The 17,576-nt window shown below is 39.1% G+C and overlaps 1 protein-coding gene across 4 annotated transcripts in view; it reads left to right on the top strand.

Annotated features, from left to right (window-relative positions):
* ENPP2 (ectonucleotide pyrophosphatase/phosphodiesterase 2) overlaps window positions 1–15,332 on the top strand; it is a 66,208-nt gene extending 50,876 nt beyond the window's left edge. For all 4 annotated transcript variants that reach the window (XM_026040742.1, XM_026040740.1, XM_026040741.1 and 1 more), the window contains exons 16-25: window positions 345–429; window positions 574–661; window positions 1,238–1,410; window positions 1,697–1,745; window positions 4,465–4,601; window positions 4,914–5,049; window positions 6,325–6,402; window positions 9,039–9,171; window positions 9,858–10,014; window positions 14,768–15,332. In XM_026040742.1, the coding sequence (XP_025896527.1) occupies window positions 345–429; window positions 574–661; window positions 1,238–1,410; window positions 1,697–1,745; window positions 4,465–4,601; window positions 4,914–5,049; window positions 6,325–6,402; window positions 9,039–9,171; window positions 9,858–10,014; window positions 14,768–14,938 (1,207 nt within the window). In that variant the 3' untranslated portion in view covers window positions 14,939–15,332. The remainder of the gene's footprint in view (window positions 1–344; window positions 430–573; window positions 662–1,237; window positions 1,411–1,696; window positions 1,746–4,464; window positions 4,602–4,913; window positions 5,050–6,324; window positions 6,403–9,038; window positions 9,172–9,857; window positions 10,015–14,767) is intronic.
* The last annotated feature ends 2,244 nt before the right edge of the window (window positions 15,333–17,576 follow it).

Raw genomic sequence — 17,576 nt, 5'->3', positions numbered from 1 at the left:
TTTTTTTTTTTTTTTTTTTTTTTTTTTTTTTTTTTTTAAATTTTTGTTGAATGGAAGGTAAACAGGTGAAAGGACACCAACTTGTTGCCATTTGTATGACCTTAAAAGCATTGTGGTATTACCCAAGTGCTTTTGTAGAAGGCTCTGTTGTCCTTTTACTGATTGGGAGAATATGATCCTGACAAGGGGGTTGTTAGATGAGCCTGTGCTCCCCTCTCCTCGGGAAGGAAACCTGAGCAACTTGCAGTGTTTGAAATCCTGTYCCGCCTATCCCAAAAGCATGTTGCTTGGTTAGCAACTCTAGCAACAACCCTGAAAAACTTGTTAATGCTTTTTCAATTTAGGAAAGCTGTGGATGTTTACAAGAAACCGACGAAATGTTTCTTCCATGGAGACCATGGCTATGACAATAAGATAAACAGCATGCAGGTATGAGCCGTAACCTTTAGGGGTGGGTYGTGGTGGCAGAAGAAATCAGAGGTCTTTGAAATGTAAATATTCACTGATAAAATCAACTGTTTAACTCTCTTCTTTTGTATTCTCCTCTCTTTTTTTTTTTTCCCCCCCCTAAAGACTGTCTTTATAGGTTATGGACCTACATTTAAATACAAGACCAAAGTACCTCCTTTTGAAAATATTGAACTTTACAATGTCATGTGTGGTAAGCTACCTGCTGGATGAATTGTGAAAGAAGCTTTAGCTAATGGGGTTTTCAAGGATCCACGTAGGCACACGAGGGGTCATGTCCTGACTCCTTCTCTCCATCCCATCCCTGTCCTCTCCTTTTTGGGCACTCATCCTTTGGCTAGGAGGGCGGAATGGGTTTTTCAGGGGTTTTCAGAGGTTTTCCCTCATTTTTTTGGTATTTTGTGATTAAAAAAAATAACTCTCCCTTAGTCACCATAAAACCAATGACTAGTAAGTCTATGTTCCAGGTGGTTGGTGTGAAGGTCTCCAAATCGCCTCCTGGTTTACACTGAAATTAGAGTAGTAGTGAAATAAAGCTGTTTTCCAAAATGTTCATTCAAATGAACCTCCTTGTCATTAAGACTACCATACTATTCAGACAAGACTTGAAATTTAATGATGTGGGCGAAAGGTTAGCATTTTGGTTGCATTAAAAGCATCTATTAGCATGTCATAGAGACTATTGCAAATAAATTGCTTAGTTCAGTAGATAYTACTAAATGCGTATTTGCAATCTAACCGTCTAACCATTTGCTTGATGTTTTCACAGATCTACTTGGATTAAAGCCTGCTCCCAATAATGGAACTCATGGAAGTTTAAATCACCTGTTGAGAGCCAATGTTTATAAACCAACCGTGCCAGATGAAGTTGCTAAGCCACTCTACCCTGTAGCTCTTCCGTCTGCGTCAGATTTTGATATAGGATGTACGTGTGATGACAAGGTAGATGTTTAGCATGTGCTGATACTTTCACTATTAGCAGTAATTACCTAATACAGTTATAGCCTTATTATTGTATTTTAGAGGGCTTGATCTATAAGAATCCCCCAGATCCTTCCTATGAAGCGGTCTGTGCCCTTTTGAAACAGTTAATGCTACTTGYGTACAAGAAACAATGAAATTGTCAACGTTTTATAGCACTAGTTTTGTTTGCTAGATACCTAGTAAAACAAGATGTCAGAATGCTCCAGTGATCCTAATCTTGTTCCTTTTTTCTRTTCCTGGGAAGAACAAGTTGGATGAACTCAACAGGCGCTTTCATGTTAAAGGAACAGAAGGTGAGAACCTGGCAATTCAGTTAATAAAAGTTATTTTKATTTTCCTTTGCAAGCTAGACTGCATTGCTAATACCAGATCAACATGTATTTTGGTTTAATATTATGCAGTAGACGATCCTTTCAAATAACTATCAAATTAGCTCACAGTCATAAGACTAAGTGCTGCTCATGTGAGGAAATGCATGTTGTATTTGCCATAACCAGGGCCAAAGTATCACTCAGTGTGATACAAGTTTTAGCTCTTGCTTTCCATCACCATTTGAGAGCATCACCTCTGTTGTGGAAAGGAGAGGGAGCACAACACAGGACACCGTTCAGTTGCAAGCAATAAGTGCAGGAAAAGGAACATGTACCATATTTGCACGCTGTTTTACCACTGCTGTGCACTCTTGGGTTTCACTTGGTCACTGGTAAAAAGGACAGTGTGGTTCCTTTGCAAATGACTGGCTTCATAACGCTTAGTWTTTGGGATGCAGGTTATTTGCTAAACCAGAACATAGGTACAATAGCTTCGGATCAATATYTCTTCCAACAAAAAAAAGCACCCCTCACTCTCCAGGAGGCTGATCCTGTGCCCTCTTTGCTACGTGGCAGCATCAGCACTTGTGCTCCTGTGCCATCACCAGGGTATTAGATCAAACGGAAACCTCGAAATAGAATGAGAAGCCAGAGAAGAGGGGAYGGGAGCTGCTCTGGGGAGCAGCACTGCTGTCTGACAGGCACATCAAAGCACAGAGTTCTTTCTTTCTTTCTTTTTTTTTTTTTTTCTTGAGGTTGTGATCCAGTTCAGCATAACAAATTATATCATTCCCTTCCTGCAGCCTCGTAAATTTTCGAGCTTTGTCTTTAGACATGGACTTAACATACTTCAAATCATATGGATAAGGAGATTTAAAAAGGAAAAAATTCTCACGAAGCTGCTGCTCCTTCGGTTTTACTACAGCAAACTGGCAGTACAGCCAATGCTTTAGTTTCTGTGGTTGGATCTGTTCCTTTTTTTTTTTTTTTTTTTTCTGCCACTTTAATAGCCTTTTTGCAGCTTTTCTCAAAACATAAAGTGCTAGATGAGCCATGTAAAATTTGTTGACATTTTTATTACACGCATTGTGCTGCAATAACTTCTCCTAAGCTTGTGTATATACTGCAAGAGAAAAAAAAATCCAAAAATACAACAAATGCCACTTTTTATAAAAGATTAAATGCAMTGTGTAAGAAAAGGTCTTTTATAGGCTTTCATCTTGTTAATCTCATCTTTTCAATTAGTGAAGAGTGGTTCTCTGCTGTCATGGTTTCTGGCAATGGGGAAAACAATCAATGTACTAAATGTCTCAGCAGCTTTATTTTGCTCTAGATTCTGAAGCTTTTTTATTTTAGTAGTATAAAATTAATCTTTTRGTTGAAATTTAAGAAACACTATTTAAATCAATTTCAGTTGTTTATCTCTATGTTGTTTATGAACTGGCATTAAGGGCCTCTTATTTAAAAGACAAACATTTCTAATAAATACAAGTCGATCTGTTTTATTTAAGGACGGACTTTTGCACATGTTCACAAATCTTCCTGAATATAGTCRGTAATTCCCTTCTTTCCAGGCATGAACTATGGATCTTTAGCTGATGTTGTTACTCATAAGCAGAAGAAAAATATTCCTTTAGCTCCTCTTGGATAAAGGAAGCATATGACCCTTTTTAGTCGAGCCTTGCTCTTCTTTTCTTTCTTGTGTGCTATAAAAATAATTCTGTAGTTGGATTCAAAAACTAATAAACATGCCCTCTTCCTCCAGGTTAAATTCCTATCAGTAAACAGTGTTAGGCTACTTACCTTGTTTCTATGTTTGATTTCCAAAAGCAAGCCAAGACTGCTTTCCAGATGTTCAAATTGATGAATCATGCAGCACAAGGGAAGATTTGCCAAGTTTTTTTTTTTTATTATTATTTTAATGATGTTTTTGTCCTCCTATAAGTGAGCTTCTATGAGGTAGCTTGTGATACTTAACAGCATCGTGCCTCCACTACAAAGGAAAAAAACAAGTTTTGCTGAGTTGAAGATGTTTTTTTGGAACCAAAGTTAGGAAAAGGTTTTGTTTGTTTGTTTTTCTTTCATGTTACTGAGAGAAAATAACACAGCAATCTTTAGAATAATGTCCTTGGCAGCCAAGTGGGGAAAAAAATTGTTTCAGTGAGTGAGCAACTTTGCCTTTTTTTTTTTTTTTTTTTTTGAGAGAGAGAGAGAGGTGGGGATTTTCTGCTCTGCAGAAAACAGAGTAAAGAGAGAAAGTCTGGAGAGCAGAAGCAGGGAGTAATGATACCATAGTCCAGCTTAAATCCACATGAAAAGTATTTTTCACCTTATGTGCAGCAGAAATGTGGACCCAGGGACCGTTCTGCAGTGTCATGTGTTGGGGGAAATTGCCTCTTTCCATGTTCTGAGCCATTTCCATGCTTCAAGAGCCATTTCTAAACAAACATTTATGACCTTGACAAGCTTTCAAATGCAGAAGGGGACCTGCAATCTGAAAGTGGGTTGGGAGCCTGGAAAGAGGATTCCAACCAAAAATATGTAAAAATTACTGCTTTCTCTATTATAAGGTTTCCTTAGCAGTTGGAAAGGACTAGGATCCCATTGAGGATGACTCAAAATTCAGCATGTTTGAAGGATTTTTTTTCCATGTTTAAAATTTTCAGCAGTTAATTTAAATGTAATTTCTATTGATTTGTAGAGAGGCACCTTCTTTATGGGCGCCCTGCAGTGCTGTATCGCACAAAATACAACATCTTGCATCACCATGACTTTGAAAGTGGCTACAGCGAAACRTTTCTGATGCCTCTCTGGACATCTTACACTATTTCCAAACAGGTCAGTGCTTTATCTGCTCTTGGAATTCGCTTGAAAAATGATGGTAAAGTTTGCTTCATAGCTATATTTCTGAGGTTTAGAAATCCCTCTTCCCTAAATAGAATTCTCTGCTAGAAATGATGCRGAATAGTATTGAAAATAACAAATTCCTTATTACCTTCAGAAGATGATAGTTTTTAAGGCAGGGGATTGTGTATTTAATTTCCTGTTTTCATCTCCTTTCTAAGTTTTTCTCAGTGGAATTACTTTCTTAATAACTTTTAGCAATAGATGCAGGAATTGCCTTTCTTCAGTGCATGTCTTTCAATGCAGGCTGAGGTATCTGGCATCCCCGAGCACCTAAGCAGTTGTGTGAGGCCTGACCTGCGCATTTCTCCAGCAAACAGTCAGAGCTGTTCAGCCTACAGGGGCGACAAGCAAATATCCTATGGGTTCCTGTTCCCTCCTCGTAAGTTGACATGGAAAGTCTGCAGAATTGGTTTCTGTGCCGGGGCAAACATGGGGATGGGGTGGATAGACCTTTCTGCCTGCATTTGCTCAGGACCAAAGGCTTGATACCATGGGCTGGCATCACATCTRTGTGGGTTGAGGGGATGGGAGTGAAGGAAGACGGGATGGCGACAGCATTCAAACAAGAAGAGCGTCATCAAAAGCTGATCCACCCTTTGATCCARCAGGCGAAGGCTGGAAGTTGAATGTAGACGAAGTGACAAAGTGATATTTGAGTTGTCACTAACAGTAATGCAGCTAATAAGCTTCCAAAGGCCAATCCTTAAATCAAATCCATGAGCAAAGACCATGGTATATGGAGCAAGGTGTTCCCTGCTCATGGTAATGCACAGAATTATATGACTACCACAGTGCTCCTGTCTGGACTCTAAATCAGCAAGTAAGGAGTAAGGACACAAAGATGGGGTTCCTGTAGCTTTTAATCGGGAGACATGGGGGGAGAAATCTTTGACTACAAATGTTTCACATTTCTTCTTTGAAGTTGTTGCCTGGACACCAGTTTGTGCCAGCCGAGAAAAGAGCTATTTTTAATTCAAAGAGCAGAAAGATAAATGTACATCTAATTTATAAATCCACATGGGACTATTATATAGAAAAATTGAAAAAAGTTCTGTTGTCATATCAAAGCAATGAGAATATTAAATCTCTAAGAAGGAGCCTTGCATAGTCTGCTGGTGCGTTACCTTAGTTCAGTCTTGGGGCAAATTGTGGTCTCCTGAGCTTAGTAAGTGCTCGAAGGGCACAACAGGAGTGTCTGGCAGTTGTGACTGCTTTGCTCTGTCTTCCTCACTTGGTTGCTGAAATACTTCAAAGAGTGGATCTGTGATGTGGAATTAGTGGTGCAGGAGGCTTGCTCAGAGCGAGGGGATAATCTGGCCGTCTTTGCCCTGGAAACTATGTGTCTACTTTGCAAAAGCAAGCGGAACAACTCTGTGATTTCAGAGACTGCAAAACTAGAGGAACTGTAAATCTCTTTTGAAATTTCACATCCAGCTATCACATGAAAGTAAGAATAAATTTTATGCATGTAATGTGCAATTCTGAATAAAGATTTCAAATACCTATTTAGAAGACCCTGTTCCTTTCCATTCACTGTTCCTTTCAATTCACTGTTCCTTTCAGTGCTGCTGAAAGTTGTTTTGGAAAGCGTTTCTGTGTTCCTTGAATTTTTTAAACTTCAATTTGTATTATTTCTCTGTTTTATTGCTTTTAGAATTAAGTTCCTCTGCAGAAGCCAAATATGATGCCTTMCTAATAACAAATGTCATCCCAATGTATCCTGCCTTCAAAAGTAAGTGCCATTTCTATGGTCTTTCTTCTCTTTCTCAGGCTTATTGTAATTTTATGCAATGATATGCCTGTAAAACTACATTAAGAATTGATAGGAGAAGTTTAGAACATAAATATCACGTAGATGCAACCAGGTCAGTATGGATAAGCAAACTAGCAGGTGAGATTTTAAGCTAATAATATTTTCCTTGAATCCAGACTAAGATAGGAGTGGAGACCTGGTCAGCAATGTAGCTCAGCAGCTGCACTCCATGCCCCAGGAATTCRGTTTGCAAAAGATGATTCAAATTTTCCTGTTTGTACACCAAATTATTGCAGCATATGCTTAAGCATATGCATAGACCAAAGACATTTATTCCCCAATAAAGAAAAGGGAAGAGGAAACCAATTTATGGAAAAATGAAGAATGATTTAAAACCAGATGAAACCTTCTGTGCTCTATGAATATTATGTTAACATTTCTTTTGTCTGCACGTCCCTTTTTTTCTCTAGCATTGCCAAGAAGYAGGAAAACCATCAAACTATTCTGGTGGCATTTTTGGCTTGGCAGGACCTGGGAAACCTTGGAAGAATCACAAGAGCCTTTTCTTGTGAGATTTCCAATTCAGATTTTAGGCCAAAGAGGTTTGGATAAGCATCAAAGCATATGGGAGGCTTTTTTTTTTAACCAAAAAAAGTGTTTGTAACCCAAGTCCTCTGAGTAGGAACAAGTGGTGATGTTTGCTGGAAATTTGAGCAAAGGCACATAACTGATTACAGAGTGTAAAATTATTGGGGAATTCCCGCTCTGAAATCATAATCTATAAAAACACTTTTTCTGCTAATGCTAATTTGAACAAATTAGCCGAGTTGCTAGTCACTGCAAATGATTGTTGCTAATCACTTGCAGCTTGCAGTTTGCTAATCACTTGCACCTTGCAATTTGCACTTGCAAAAGAGCAAATTCCCATAGATTCCCTAAGAATAAATGTTGGAACTAACGTAATTCCTAAGGAATTATAACTCCTACAGCTGTGCAGGTTGCAATGCAGAGCACCAAAACCATTCATTATATGGAAGTTTTCACATGTAATGGAATATGAGATGAGAGTTTTATACCTCAGTGGCTCTCATGGCAGTGCTGACTGCACAAGCCCTCTCTCTTGCTTTTATTTATTCATACATGTAAATATATATATATTTACACACATAGAATTATTGCCTGAAGGAGGACAACAAAGTTTATATATTTATATAAAGTTAAAGTATATATAAATATATATTTATATTTATATATAAATATAAATATATATATATAAATATATATATAAAAATATATATATTTTTATATATTTTTATATATATATATTTATATATATATTTATATATATAAGTATATATATTTATATATATATAAGATAATTATATATATAAATATATATATATATTAAATATATATATAATTATCTTATCAGTACTGAGTCTGGCTGAAGCACTTCCAGTTTCTGGGAGCWGCAAGTTCTTTTCCCTGTGCTGGCTCCTTGTTGCTGTCTATGCTGCTGTGATGGAAATGCAGATGGGAAACTGCATTGCAGTGGGAAAATCAGAATAAAAATGCTTTTCTTGTTGAGTTATTTTACTGTTCAGGCTGTTGCACTGGTGGAGTGAGCAGCCAGAAGAGGCTGTCAAACAGTTGCTGCAGCTGCAGTTCTTATKAGACACTGTTTGTGGGGTCCTCTTGAGCAATAGGTTCATATGGCACTGAATAGTCTTAAGGAAAAGAAATAAAATGCACTRGAGCACTGGGGAAAGGAGGGAAGCTGTTTAAACTGGCATTGGCATTAGTACTGAGRAATCATGGAATTATGTCTGAGTTGGCAAAACAAGAGTTAAGCTTTGTCAAGTTTGGGATGCTTTGTTTAGACAAGCTGTTAATATATGCATTTTAAAAAAGGACAAAAATGATGTAACTGGAGATCCCATCTCTATACCTGTAACTTGTTAAAGTTGAAAAGTGTGTGGTAGGATGTGTCCTGCTCTTTCCAAAAGTTGTGGTTAAAACTCTTCTCTAGGCAAGACATGCCTGGATGCCGTACTGTAATTTGTTCATACCAGGCTGCACCTAATTTAAAAGCTAGACATTTTGTATCCAAGAAGAATTTAACGGAAGAATACGACCTTTGTATTAGCCTTTGTTTTAAAATGATTGTTTTTTTGCTTTTAGTCATCGTATTATTTTCTGTTTAGAAGGAAAAAAAAAGTAGCATCAGTCCCTGGAACCAGATAAGAAAGACAAAGSAAGTGTTCATAAGGACATCAGAAGTGTATGTGTGCGAATAGCTGTTTCTGCTGCTAGTGGTGGAACAACAAACTCTCTGTCACATCTATCACAATGCCAACCATAGAATGGTACTGTGCATTTCCTTCATCACTGATTGGAAAAAAAATCAATAGAGAAAGGTCTGAATAAGCTTTATTGGCCAAAACTGAATGAATCTGTAGTAAATCTGTAATGCTTATCCTTTGATTTGTTTAAACATAGGTTGAGTGGTGTCCGCTGAGTTTTTAACTCCATGCAGAAAAAAACAAGATTATTCATAAAGCAGACATGATTTGATTCAGCCAAATCATATTCTGTTTGTTTGTTTTTCCCTGCAGAGGTATGGAATTATTTCCAAAGAGTTTTGGTGAAGAGATATGCCACTGAACGAAATGGAGTCAATGTTATAAGTGGACCGATCTTTGACTATGACTATGATGGTTTACATGATACACCTGACAAAATAAAACAGTAAGAGTTTAAATTGATTTGCTATTCCTTCACTTAATGATGCCTTTAGCTTAAGCTATTCAGTATTTTCACATTAATTTTAGAGAGGCAATAGAGAATGCTAGCTTGAGCCATTGACTGATTATCATTTTTTAAAGCAAGTAAACCACTAGATAAACTATGTGATTTCCTGACTCTTTTTTTTTTCTTCAAGACCCTTATGAATAGGGTAATTAAAAATACAGAGGTGGCAATTCACTAGATAATTCTTCACTTTGATTTTAAAATCAAGTTCTTATTCATCCTTCCAATGAAACAAATTTATGTTTCAGATAATKTTTTTTTTCTTGAAATTTTCTAGAACTTACGAGTGGGCAGCTGGMTATCAGAGCACATCATAGTGTTATTGGGTTAGATATTCAAACTTTTTCTGAATTCAATGGTGCTTTCTGCCAGTACTCCTGAACTGAAGAAACCTTTTAGAAATCCACATGTGGTATTTCCATGGCACAGCATCAAAACATGAGCTAACTGAATGCTTATTTTAAGACTGAGCTTAGTAATAAACACAGCTCGACAAAATACATATGTACCCACATGTAAGGGAGGGAAGATGGTATTGTTTGTGTAACCCCTCCTTCAGAAAAGGTTAATTCTCTACAGGTAAATGTTTGCTTTATCTGTGGTGATCTCCTCTTCCACCGCAGGTTTGTGGAAGGCAGCGCCATCCCTATTCCAACTCATTACTACAGCATCATAACCAGCTGCTTAGACTTCACTCAGCCCGCTGACAAGTGCGACGGGCCGCTCTCCGTCCTCTCCTACATACTCCCCCATCGGCCTGACAACGACGAGAGCTGCAACGTAAGTTCGGCGGGGTTCTGCTGCGTTATTGCAGCCCCGTGATAAATACAACCATGGGATGAGCAAAACCAGTTACAGGTGGAAGAGGATGGCTTGCTGATGTCTCAAGTGAAACCACGGGGCAGTGACTGTGTCGTGTGCTTGAAGTGTTGTGTTCTGCTCATTAGACAGGAACATGCTTAATGCTTTCATGCTTAATGTGGGTATCAGAGGAAAGGTAGAACTGTTACTGAGCAATAAAATCTGGAAGAGCTGACAACGGGTGAGCAGGCAGCAGGTAGCACTTCTGGCACTTGCAGGCTTGCACGTTTTGCTAGACTGTGTCAGTGTAACCCCAGAGCAGGCTTGGGGGAAGGCTCTGTGCCCAGCATGTGTTGTGGTGGTGGCAAGACCAATGTTTTTTTATTGAGGTCTATTTCTATATGCAGGTAGAATATAGTTGTTCCAGAGTGTGTGTGCTCCCTAAGGATAGAGTGCCAGCTCTTTGGCACTCTAAGGATAGAGTGTCCAASCATTGCTGTCAAGGGTGAAGTTTATATTCCCTTTAGCAACGCTCATGGTGATGAACAGACACTCTCCTGGATAGAGTGTCCAAGCATTGCTGTCAAAGGTGAAGTTTATATTCCCTTTAGCAACGCTCATGGTGATGAACAGACACTCTCCTGGTTCCATTTTCATATTCTTTTCAGATGAAAAAGCATAAAAGACTTGGTGAAATATGAAGGATTGGGTTTGGTCAGAGCTTTAGAAAATAACACCAAATATTCTGTGGCTGATCATGCAGCAGGAGAGCTGGTRCTGTCCGCATGGGTTACTGCGCTCCGCAAGGACAGCGGTCATCCCAGGCAGCTGTATTCTGCCTTGTCCTTCCGCCTGAACTCGTCCTGCCGTTGCACAGCTGTGTGGATTCCTGCGCACAGACTTGTCACTATGGGCTGCCAGGAGTCTGCTTCCTGACTGAACACATTAGTGTTACAAGTTTTGTATTGGCACGAGGAGTGAAAACTTCTTTTCCAGCTAGAAGCAGAAATAGTCATTCCGACTCTGTACACGATTCACCTGGAACAGTGTCTCTTTCTCATTCATCAAACATCGCTTGTTTTCAGGTCTCTCTCTTTAAAAAACAAACTTTTGGAGCCATCCCCCTCTCTTGAAGAGGTCTGGCTTCCTCCTGTTTAGACTCTTAACTGCTTTGGGCAAAGCTGTCTTCTGTGGGAACATTCAGAAAATCCTGCATATATTTCATTGAGAGTTTTCTATGGATGCTTTTCCYGCTGGACAGTTGAATCAAGGTCCAATTAGTGCCTGTGCCTTCTGCCTTGCCATATGTGATTTTATGACAAAGTCCTTTGTTTATGTACTTATTTATTTATTCWTTTCTCTCCCTACGTTGTGCTCTAACTGGATGGTGTCATTGTCCTCTTAAACAAAGCAGCTGAACGTTTTTTACTTTCAAGCCCAGGTTTTGCAGTCATATGTAGACTCTGCTACATATGGTATATATATTTTCAGTTTTGTGTGTGATTTTAGTGCTGCTACCCACTCATTAATGCATAATATTTTATGCTTGACATAGAAAAGAACCGCTACAAAAATATTTAAATGCAAGTCTTCAATAGTTAGGCAAAATTTTGATGCTCATGCACTGTCAGTTTTACTCTTGCACATGGTGTTGCATCTGGTTTATTCAAAGAAGTGACTGTGTAAAACCTCAAAAGCTTCATGGATGAAATACTTGAGGATTTTCCCTCAACCTCCTCAACCTCAACTCTCCACAGCTTTCTTTTAAGATCTGTAGAAATACTAKYTTCCCACCTCTGCTCTTGTTGCACACACTTTCTCKCTCTCTCTTTGTATGGCCATTGGAGAACACGGCTACTCTTCTCATTAGAATTTGTATGATTTCCAAACTCTGTTTATTCATGGTGAGGTTATACTCATTTCTTCTTGAGTCAACAKTTTTCTATGGCTTTCTATGACTTCACTGGGCTTCTTTGGGTTTTTACCCTCCTGATGATTTATGAGTATACTCTAGCTCTATACCTGTCTATTCACAGGAGACTCAGGCTCATTTTTGCTCCTCTTGCAAGAGAGAATAAGCATTTTAGTAGCCTTCCTACACATTTATTCATTTATGCTTGAATTTCTTTTGGGACATGAATGACAGAAAATATTCCATCTGAGATCTCAAATGAAAATGGTACTCTTGCGCCTGGCCCTGGCTCTTYTGATATTTTCTAGGATTTGCTTTTTCCACAGCTGTATTATAATAATGGTGGCTCACCATCATCCTGCCATAAATAAGCACACCCATGTCCACACACAGGAGCTCCCCACTGTGTTTTGTTGGCATTCTGAATGACCTTGGCACAAAAAACACGTATGGAAATATTAAATAAAATCAGTTCCAAGACCATACTTGCAAGAACTTTGCTATAAATGTCCTCCACACCACCATTTTCCCTTTCAGCAGGTTCTTTAAATACCTTGTTTAAAAGCCATGTCCTGAGCCACCTGTTTATACTCTGAGCATCTTCAGCTTTCTAACTAGTAATTTCTCAGATTGTAGATACCACGGAGAYTGATATTACTGAAATTCCTTGGTTTACAGTATCTGGTATCTTTTCAAATAAATTTTATGTTAGCCTCCTATTTTATTACCTGTTTCTATTAACTCCATATCTTCAGTTGTTTTTTTTTTCCTTCCAAGACTCACCAGAAGTCTTATTATTGAGGTCAGACTAATTGGCGGAAATGGAGAAAATAGTATCATTTTAAATATAAACACTTAACCAGTTGTTTTGTACTGTTAGTTGATCAATGTGTTTAAAACCTTGTTCCTGGACCTGAGATTTCATGGGTCAGTTGTAAGATGGAAAAACTAAAATACAGATTAACTGACTGATTTTCTAGGGTTATGCAAATGTTCTCTTGCTACTTGGTTTAAAACCCAGCTCACAGTCCTCTGATTTATTGACATTGTAGTTCTTTGCAAACTTCTCTGAGTCATCCTTGTACTCTAAAAACTGATCTTTGTAGCAATGGGACTTCCATCAGAGCTTTATAGAATGCAGATTTCCTGTTTAAAAGGAAGGCTTGAAGACAGGAAGATGTCACAGTAATTACATTTACAGTAGTAACCTCATTTAGGCCCATCTGCAGATGAGCAACCCAATGACCAGACTGAACACTGAGCAAGGGATTTCCTGGGGCTGTGTGCTGCCAAGCCCTGTTCCTGGAGCACGAGCCCCCTGAGGAGAAGGAGCAGAGCATGTTCCTTGCTTTTTTTCCATTCTAACTTGCATCTCTCATTTCATATTTCAGACGTGGTTTTGGGCCTCAGGTTGCTATCAACATGGAGAGGAAAAGGCAAAATGGTTTTGGAGCTAAAAAAGCTTCCTGTATCAAAACAGCTGGGTGCTTGGCTGGTCATGGACATGCATTTTAGAGCAGCTGGCTGTAACCTTGGTTGTCCTCTCTGTGCAAACCATCATGCTCATCTTCCTGGCTTTTGCAGCCTGGTCTGTGGYGCTTCCTCTGCTTTGGGTAGTCTCTGCGTTCCTGAAGCTTGGTTTTTGTTTTTATGAGAGGACCCTTTCTTGGGAGGACCTTGTAAAGGCAGTTGAAACGGAGTGAATTCAAGAGTAGGTGCAGAAATGTAGGAATTTTGTTGTGTATAGTTTTTGAACACTCTGGGTGCAGATCTCCKGCCCCTAACGCGAGGCTTCCTGCCAGCGGTGCTGATGTGCCCGTCTGTGAGGCCRAAAGGGGGAAAGTCCTGTTTGCTCTGTGCTTTTCCCACGTCTGCTCCCAGCCTTGCAGTTGTAGGTGCTGCTTGTCCTGTTCCTGGAACATTTCGCTAGGCTGATTTAGGTCACTTCAACAGCCAATAACTGCTCCGGCCTGATTTTCACATTTAAAAATAAAGGTTAAATTTGTGGATGTCACAAATTTACACAAGCAACTGGGAGGAGGGTAGCAACAGGAAGCAGAGGAGGAGCTGCCCCTTTTGGAGCTCTTGTGTTGGTTCTCTTGGACTAGTCCCCTAGGAGATCGTCCATGTGCATCCACGCAGCCCAAGATGAACTGCAGATGACTCTGGGAAAATCACTTACTTGATTCTTTCATGAGAAGAAAGCATTTAGTCAAAATATTTTTTCTATCGTAAATAATATATATGTTTTAATTACAGTATTTTACAGGTACCATCATAAACCTTAGCCTCCTTATTGACTTTAATCATAATGGTCTATTAATGGTAGATGGAAAGGTTAGAATATGTGCTGATTAGGTGAGAATAAGGCACGGGGAGAGAGTTCAAAAATAAACAGCCTGGTAATACACAGTGACTGATAAATATGAAGTTCTTTCCGCAAGATAAAAATTATAAAATGACTTGTGGATCTTCTCAGAGCAGTACACCTGCTTTTTGGAAACACCTGCAGTGTTGAGTCAGCTTCTCACAGGTGACTCTGGTCCTTGACTCAGCTCATGTCCTAAAATGGGTCCTGAAATAAATGAGATCTGTAGAGATGATCATGCATGTAATGTTTCAAGCTTGGTTCCTGTGAACCCATTTACCTTATGCTTCCTTTAGGGCACCTTACCTTAGTTACTCGTGAGTAATGCTCAGAAACTGTTCAACCAAACTTTTAAAAAGGCTATACTTGCTTTTAGAGTTGCTTTTTGCCATGGCATGTTTATTTACACATACATATATATATATATATAATTTTTTTTTTTCTTATTTCAGAGCTTGGAAGATGAATCAAAATGGGTTGAAGATCTGCTTAAGATGCACACTGCACGGGTGCGTGACATCGAACAGCTCACAAGCTTGGACTTCTTCCGAAAGACCAGTCGCAGCTACACAGAAATCCTCTCCCTAAAGACATACCTGCATACGTTTGAAAGTGAAATTTAGCTTTCTAACCTTACTCAGTGCATCCTTTTATCAACTGGTGTATATTTTTATATTGTTTTTATATTTATTAATTTGAAACCAGGACATTAAAAATATTAGTATTTTAATCCTGTATCAAATCTTAAATATTAAAACCTTTTGTCATTTGTTTTGTTTCTCTAATGTTTAATATAGGTATGTTTTTTGGTTTATTTAGTAGCGCTTGTAATACTGCAGCTTGAGTCCTTAGTCCAAGCTTTTAAGTGGTGCTGCAGGATTTGATACATGCAKCAAGGAAATAGTAATTTCCCATGCTCCTTTACCACACTTGTAGTTCTGTATTGTGTATCAAAATACTGAACATGTAAAATTACATTAATTTACTGTTAACTATGTGACAGACATATTTAAACCCTATAGACAAATAGAATCTTAAATAAACCACACATTCAGTTTTTTTAATGTCTTTTGATTTCCTTTCGCAGGGACTCTGAGAGGGACTTGGTAGGAGGCAAGTGCTGCAGGCTCACTCTTATTCACAGGGCAGAGCTGCCTTCCCTTTTCTGCTGAGGCTGGATGTGCTGAGTGAGACTACTGGCAAGAGCTCAGATGACCTGCCGTGATGCTCTGTAACCATAACATGGGTGCTCATGGTGGTCGTTAGTGGCTGGATTTTGCCTGTAATGTTTATATGCCACTGCAGGGGCAGAGCTGGGAGGAGAGGTTGGTTGGCACTGTGGGACAGCAGTTATCACTGGGAGGTGAAAGAGAAGCCCTTCCTAGCCTGATTTTCTGCTTCTCTCTTTCTCTGTCCTCGCCAGCATCTGCAGGCTTTCCCACTGAATTTGGGACTGATTTGTTGGCTTGGGTGCACTGCTACTGAACTTCCCATATAGTGCTTGTGGTTTACGACTGCCGCCAAGTCAAGCCAGTCAAGTCTCCACTGGCTACACCTGTGCAATGAGCATCTGAGATGGTCACTTCATAATCCTGGCAMGCTCCACAGAGGAACACCTATGGCACAGTCCTAGGATGGAAAGGACAGTGCTGTACACGAAGGCCTAGRCAGTGACTTATATATAAGTCAGATGGTTGCAGCAGGCAGCTGGAGTTGTAAATATTTTTACATCTCAGCAATCTACACCTGCAAGCTGCAGGCCTCATGTAAAATTAAACGTGGCACGATTTTAGCAACTTGCACCCATTAGAACCCATCTAAGAGAAACTGCTAAACTGCAATTAATCATCTTAACACTGATACTGGAAGAACTGATTTAATCTTTATCATAGACAAAGTCTAACTAGTTTATGTGCCAAATTCTGGTTAAATTACAAGTGCATAAAACACAAACACTTTAAAATCCTAAAAAAATCTTTCTAATAGCTACACAGAGCTTTGGGAAATGTTCTATTCTTGCAACTTAAAATTTGTCTTTTGTGCTTGTCTGGTAGCACAGAAATAGTTTATTTTTCTGTAAGCTTTCAGCAGGGCTCCCTGCCATGACAAGCTTTACATTCTTACATGTGCTACAAAGGTTATTTCCTTTGGAGTTCAACAGTCTTCAGTTAAGACCGAATTTCTCCAACGTTGACTTTAGCAATAGTATAATATGGATGTTCATAAACTAAACTGAAGACTACTGAATCACCACTACTGAATTGCTTTGCCATTCATCTTTTTTTTTTTTTTTTTTTTTTTTTTTTTTTTTTTTTGTCGGTAATGCAATCAAGCAATTGATGTAAATCCTTTACTTTCTTAGAAAAAAAGTGACATATATAGCAAAAAGACATTTAAGCTGAGAAAGCTAGGCTCCTCTTCACGTATTCAGAGATATTTGCCAAGTTTCTGCTTTGAAGCACAGCTTTTGCTTGGTGCTGAGAGCAATGGTTTAACTTTATCTCAGTTTCACTAGAAAAATCATCATTTAGAGATTAGTGTGTAGGGAAATGTGGTCAAGTTGGCTACTGTCAGAATAAATACTGGTAATTTTCTTCTGTTCTATTTACTCCTCTTGCCTCGTTGTCCCCAAGCTGTTGTATGGTAGTGCTGCTTTATTCCAGTGCATTAGGTGAGGTCGCTGTGCTGGGGAAAGTTTGTGGTGGTTTCTGCAAATTGGGTGTTCCTCTTTCCTGTTGAAAGCTGTCATATCCACCAAAAAGCTCCAGTGCGAAGCTGGAACCTTGTAGAAGCCTCTGAGSAACTCCAGTCTCCAGCAGAAAGAACAGATGTTTTTGAGCCCACTTGTAATTTCCCTTTGGTTTTCATCAGGGTGGATGTTAGCCCAGGACAGTGTGGAGGAAGGAACCTCTCTGCTTTCCGTTCACTTTGGCCACTTCGAAAATAGAAAATACCATTTGCTTGTGTTATGTGTTTCCTGTTCTTGATATTACTTTGGCTTCCTCAAGAGGTCCACTGAGGAGAACAAGTGTTGAATTTGCCTGTTGAGCAAGCACCAGTTTTACAGGCTGGAGTAATAATTGTAAATGGAATAATGGTGTAAATACAAGCGATGTTTTCAGGGTTGGAGGATGCTCAGCCAAGCAATTATTGGAGCGACAGAACTGGCAGACTGGGAAGCGTCTGTCTTGGTGAGCTAACGGTTTGGCTTCATGTGGCTACTGTTCTTGTCTTGTTCCTCATCACCAACTTCTAGTTCCT

Source organism: Nothoprocta perdicaria, unplaced genomic scaffold (assembly GCF_003342845.1).
Source record: "Nothoprocta perdicaria isolate Ctin4 unplaced genomic scaffold, notPer1 scaffold_263, whole genome shotgun sequence".
Lineage (NCBI taxonomy): Eukaryota > Metazoa > Chordata > Aves > Tinamiformes > Tinamidae > Nothoprocta > Nothoprocta perdicaria.
Note: the sequence above shows the minus strand (reverse complement) of the source record. Positions and strands in the feature narration are given on the sequence as shown.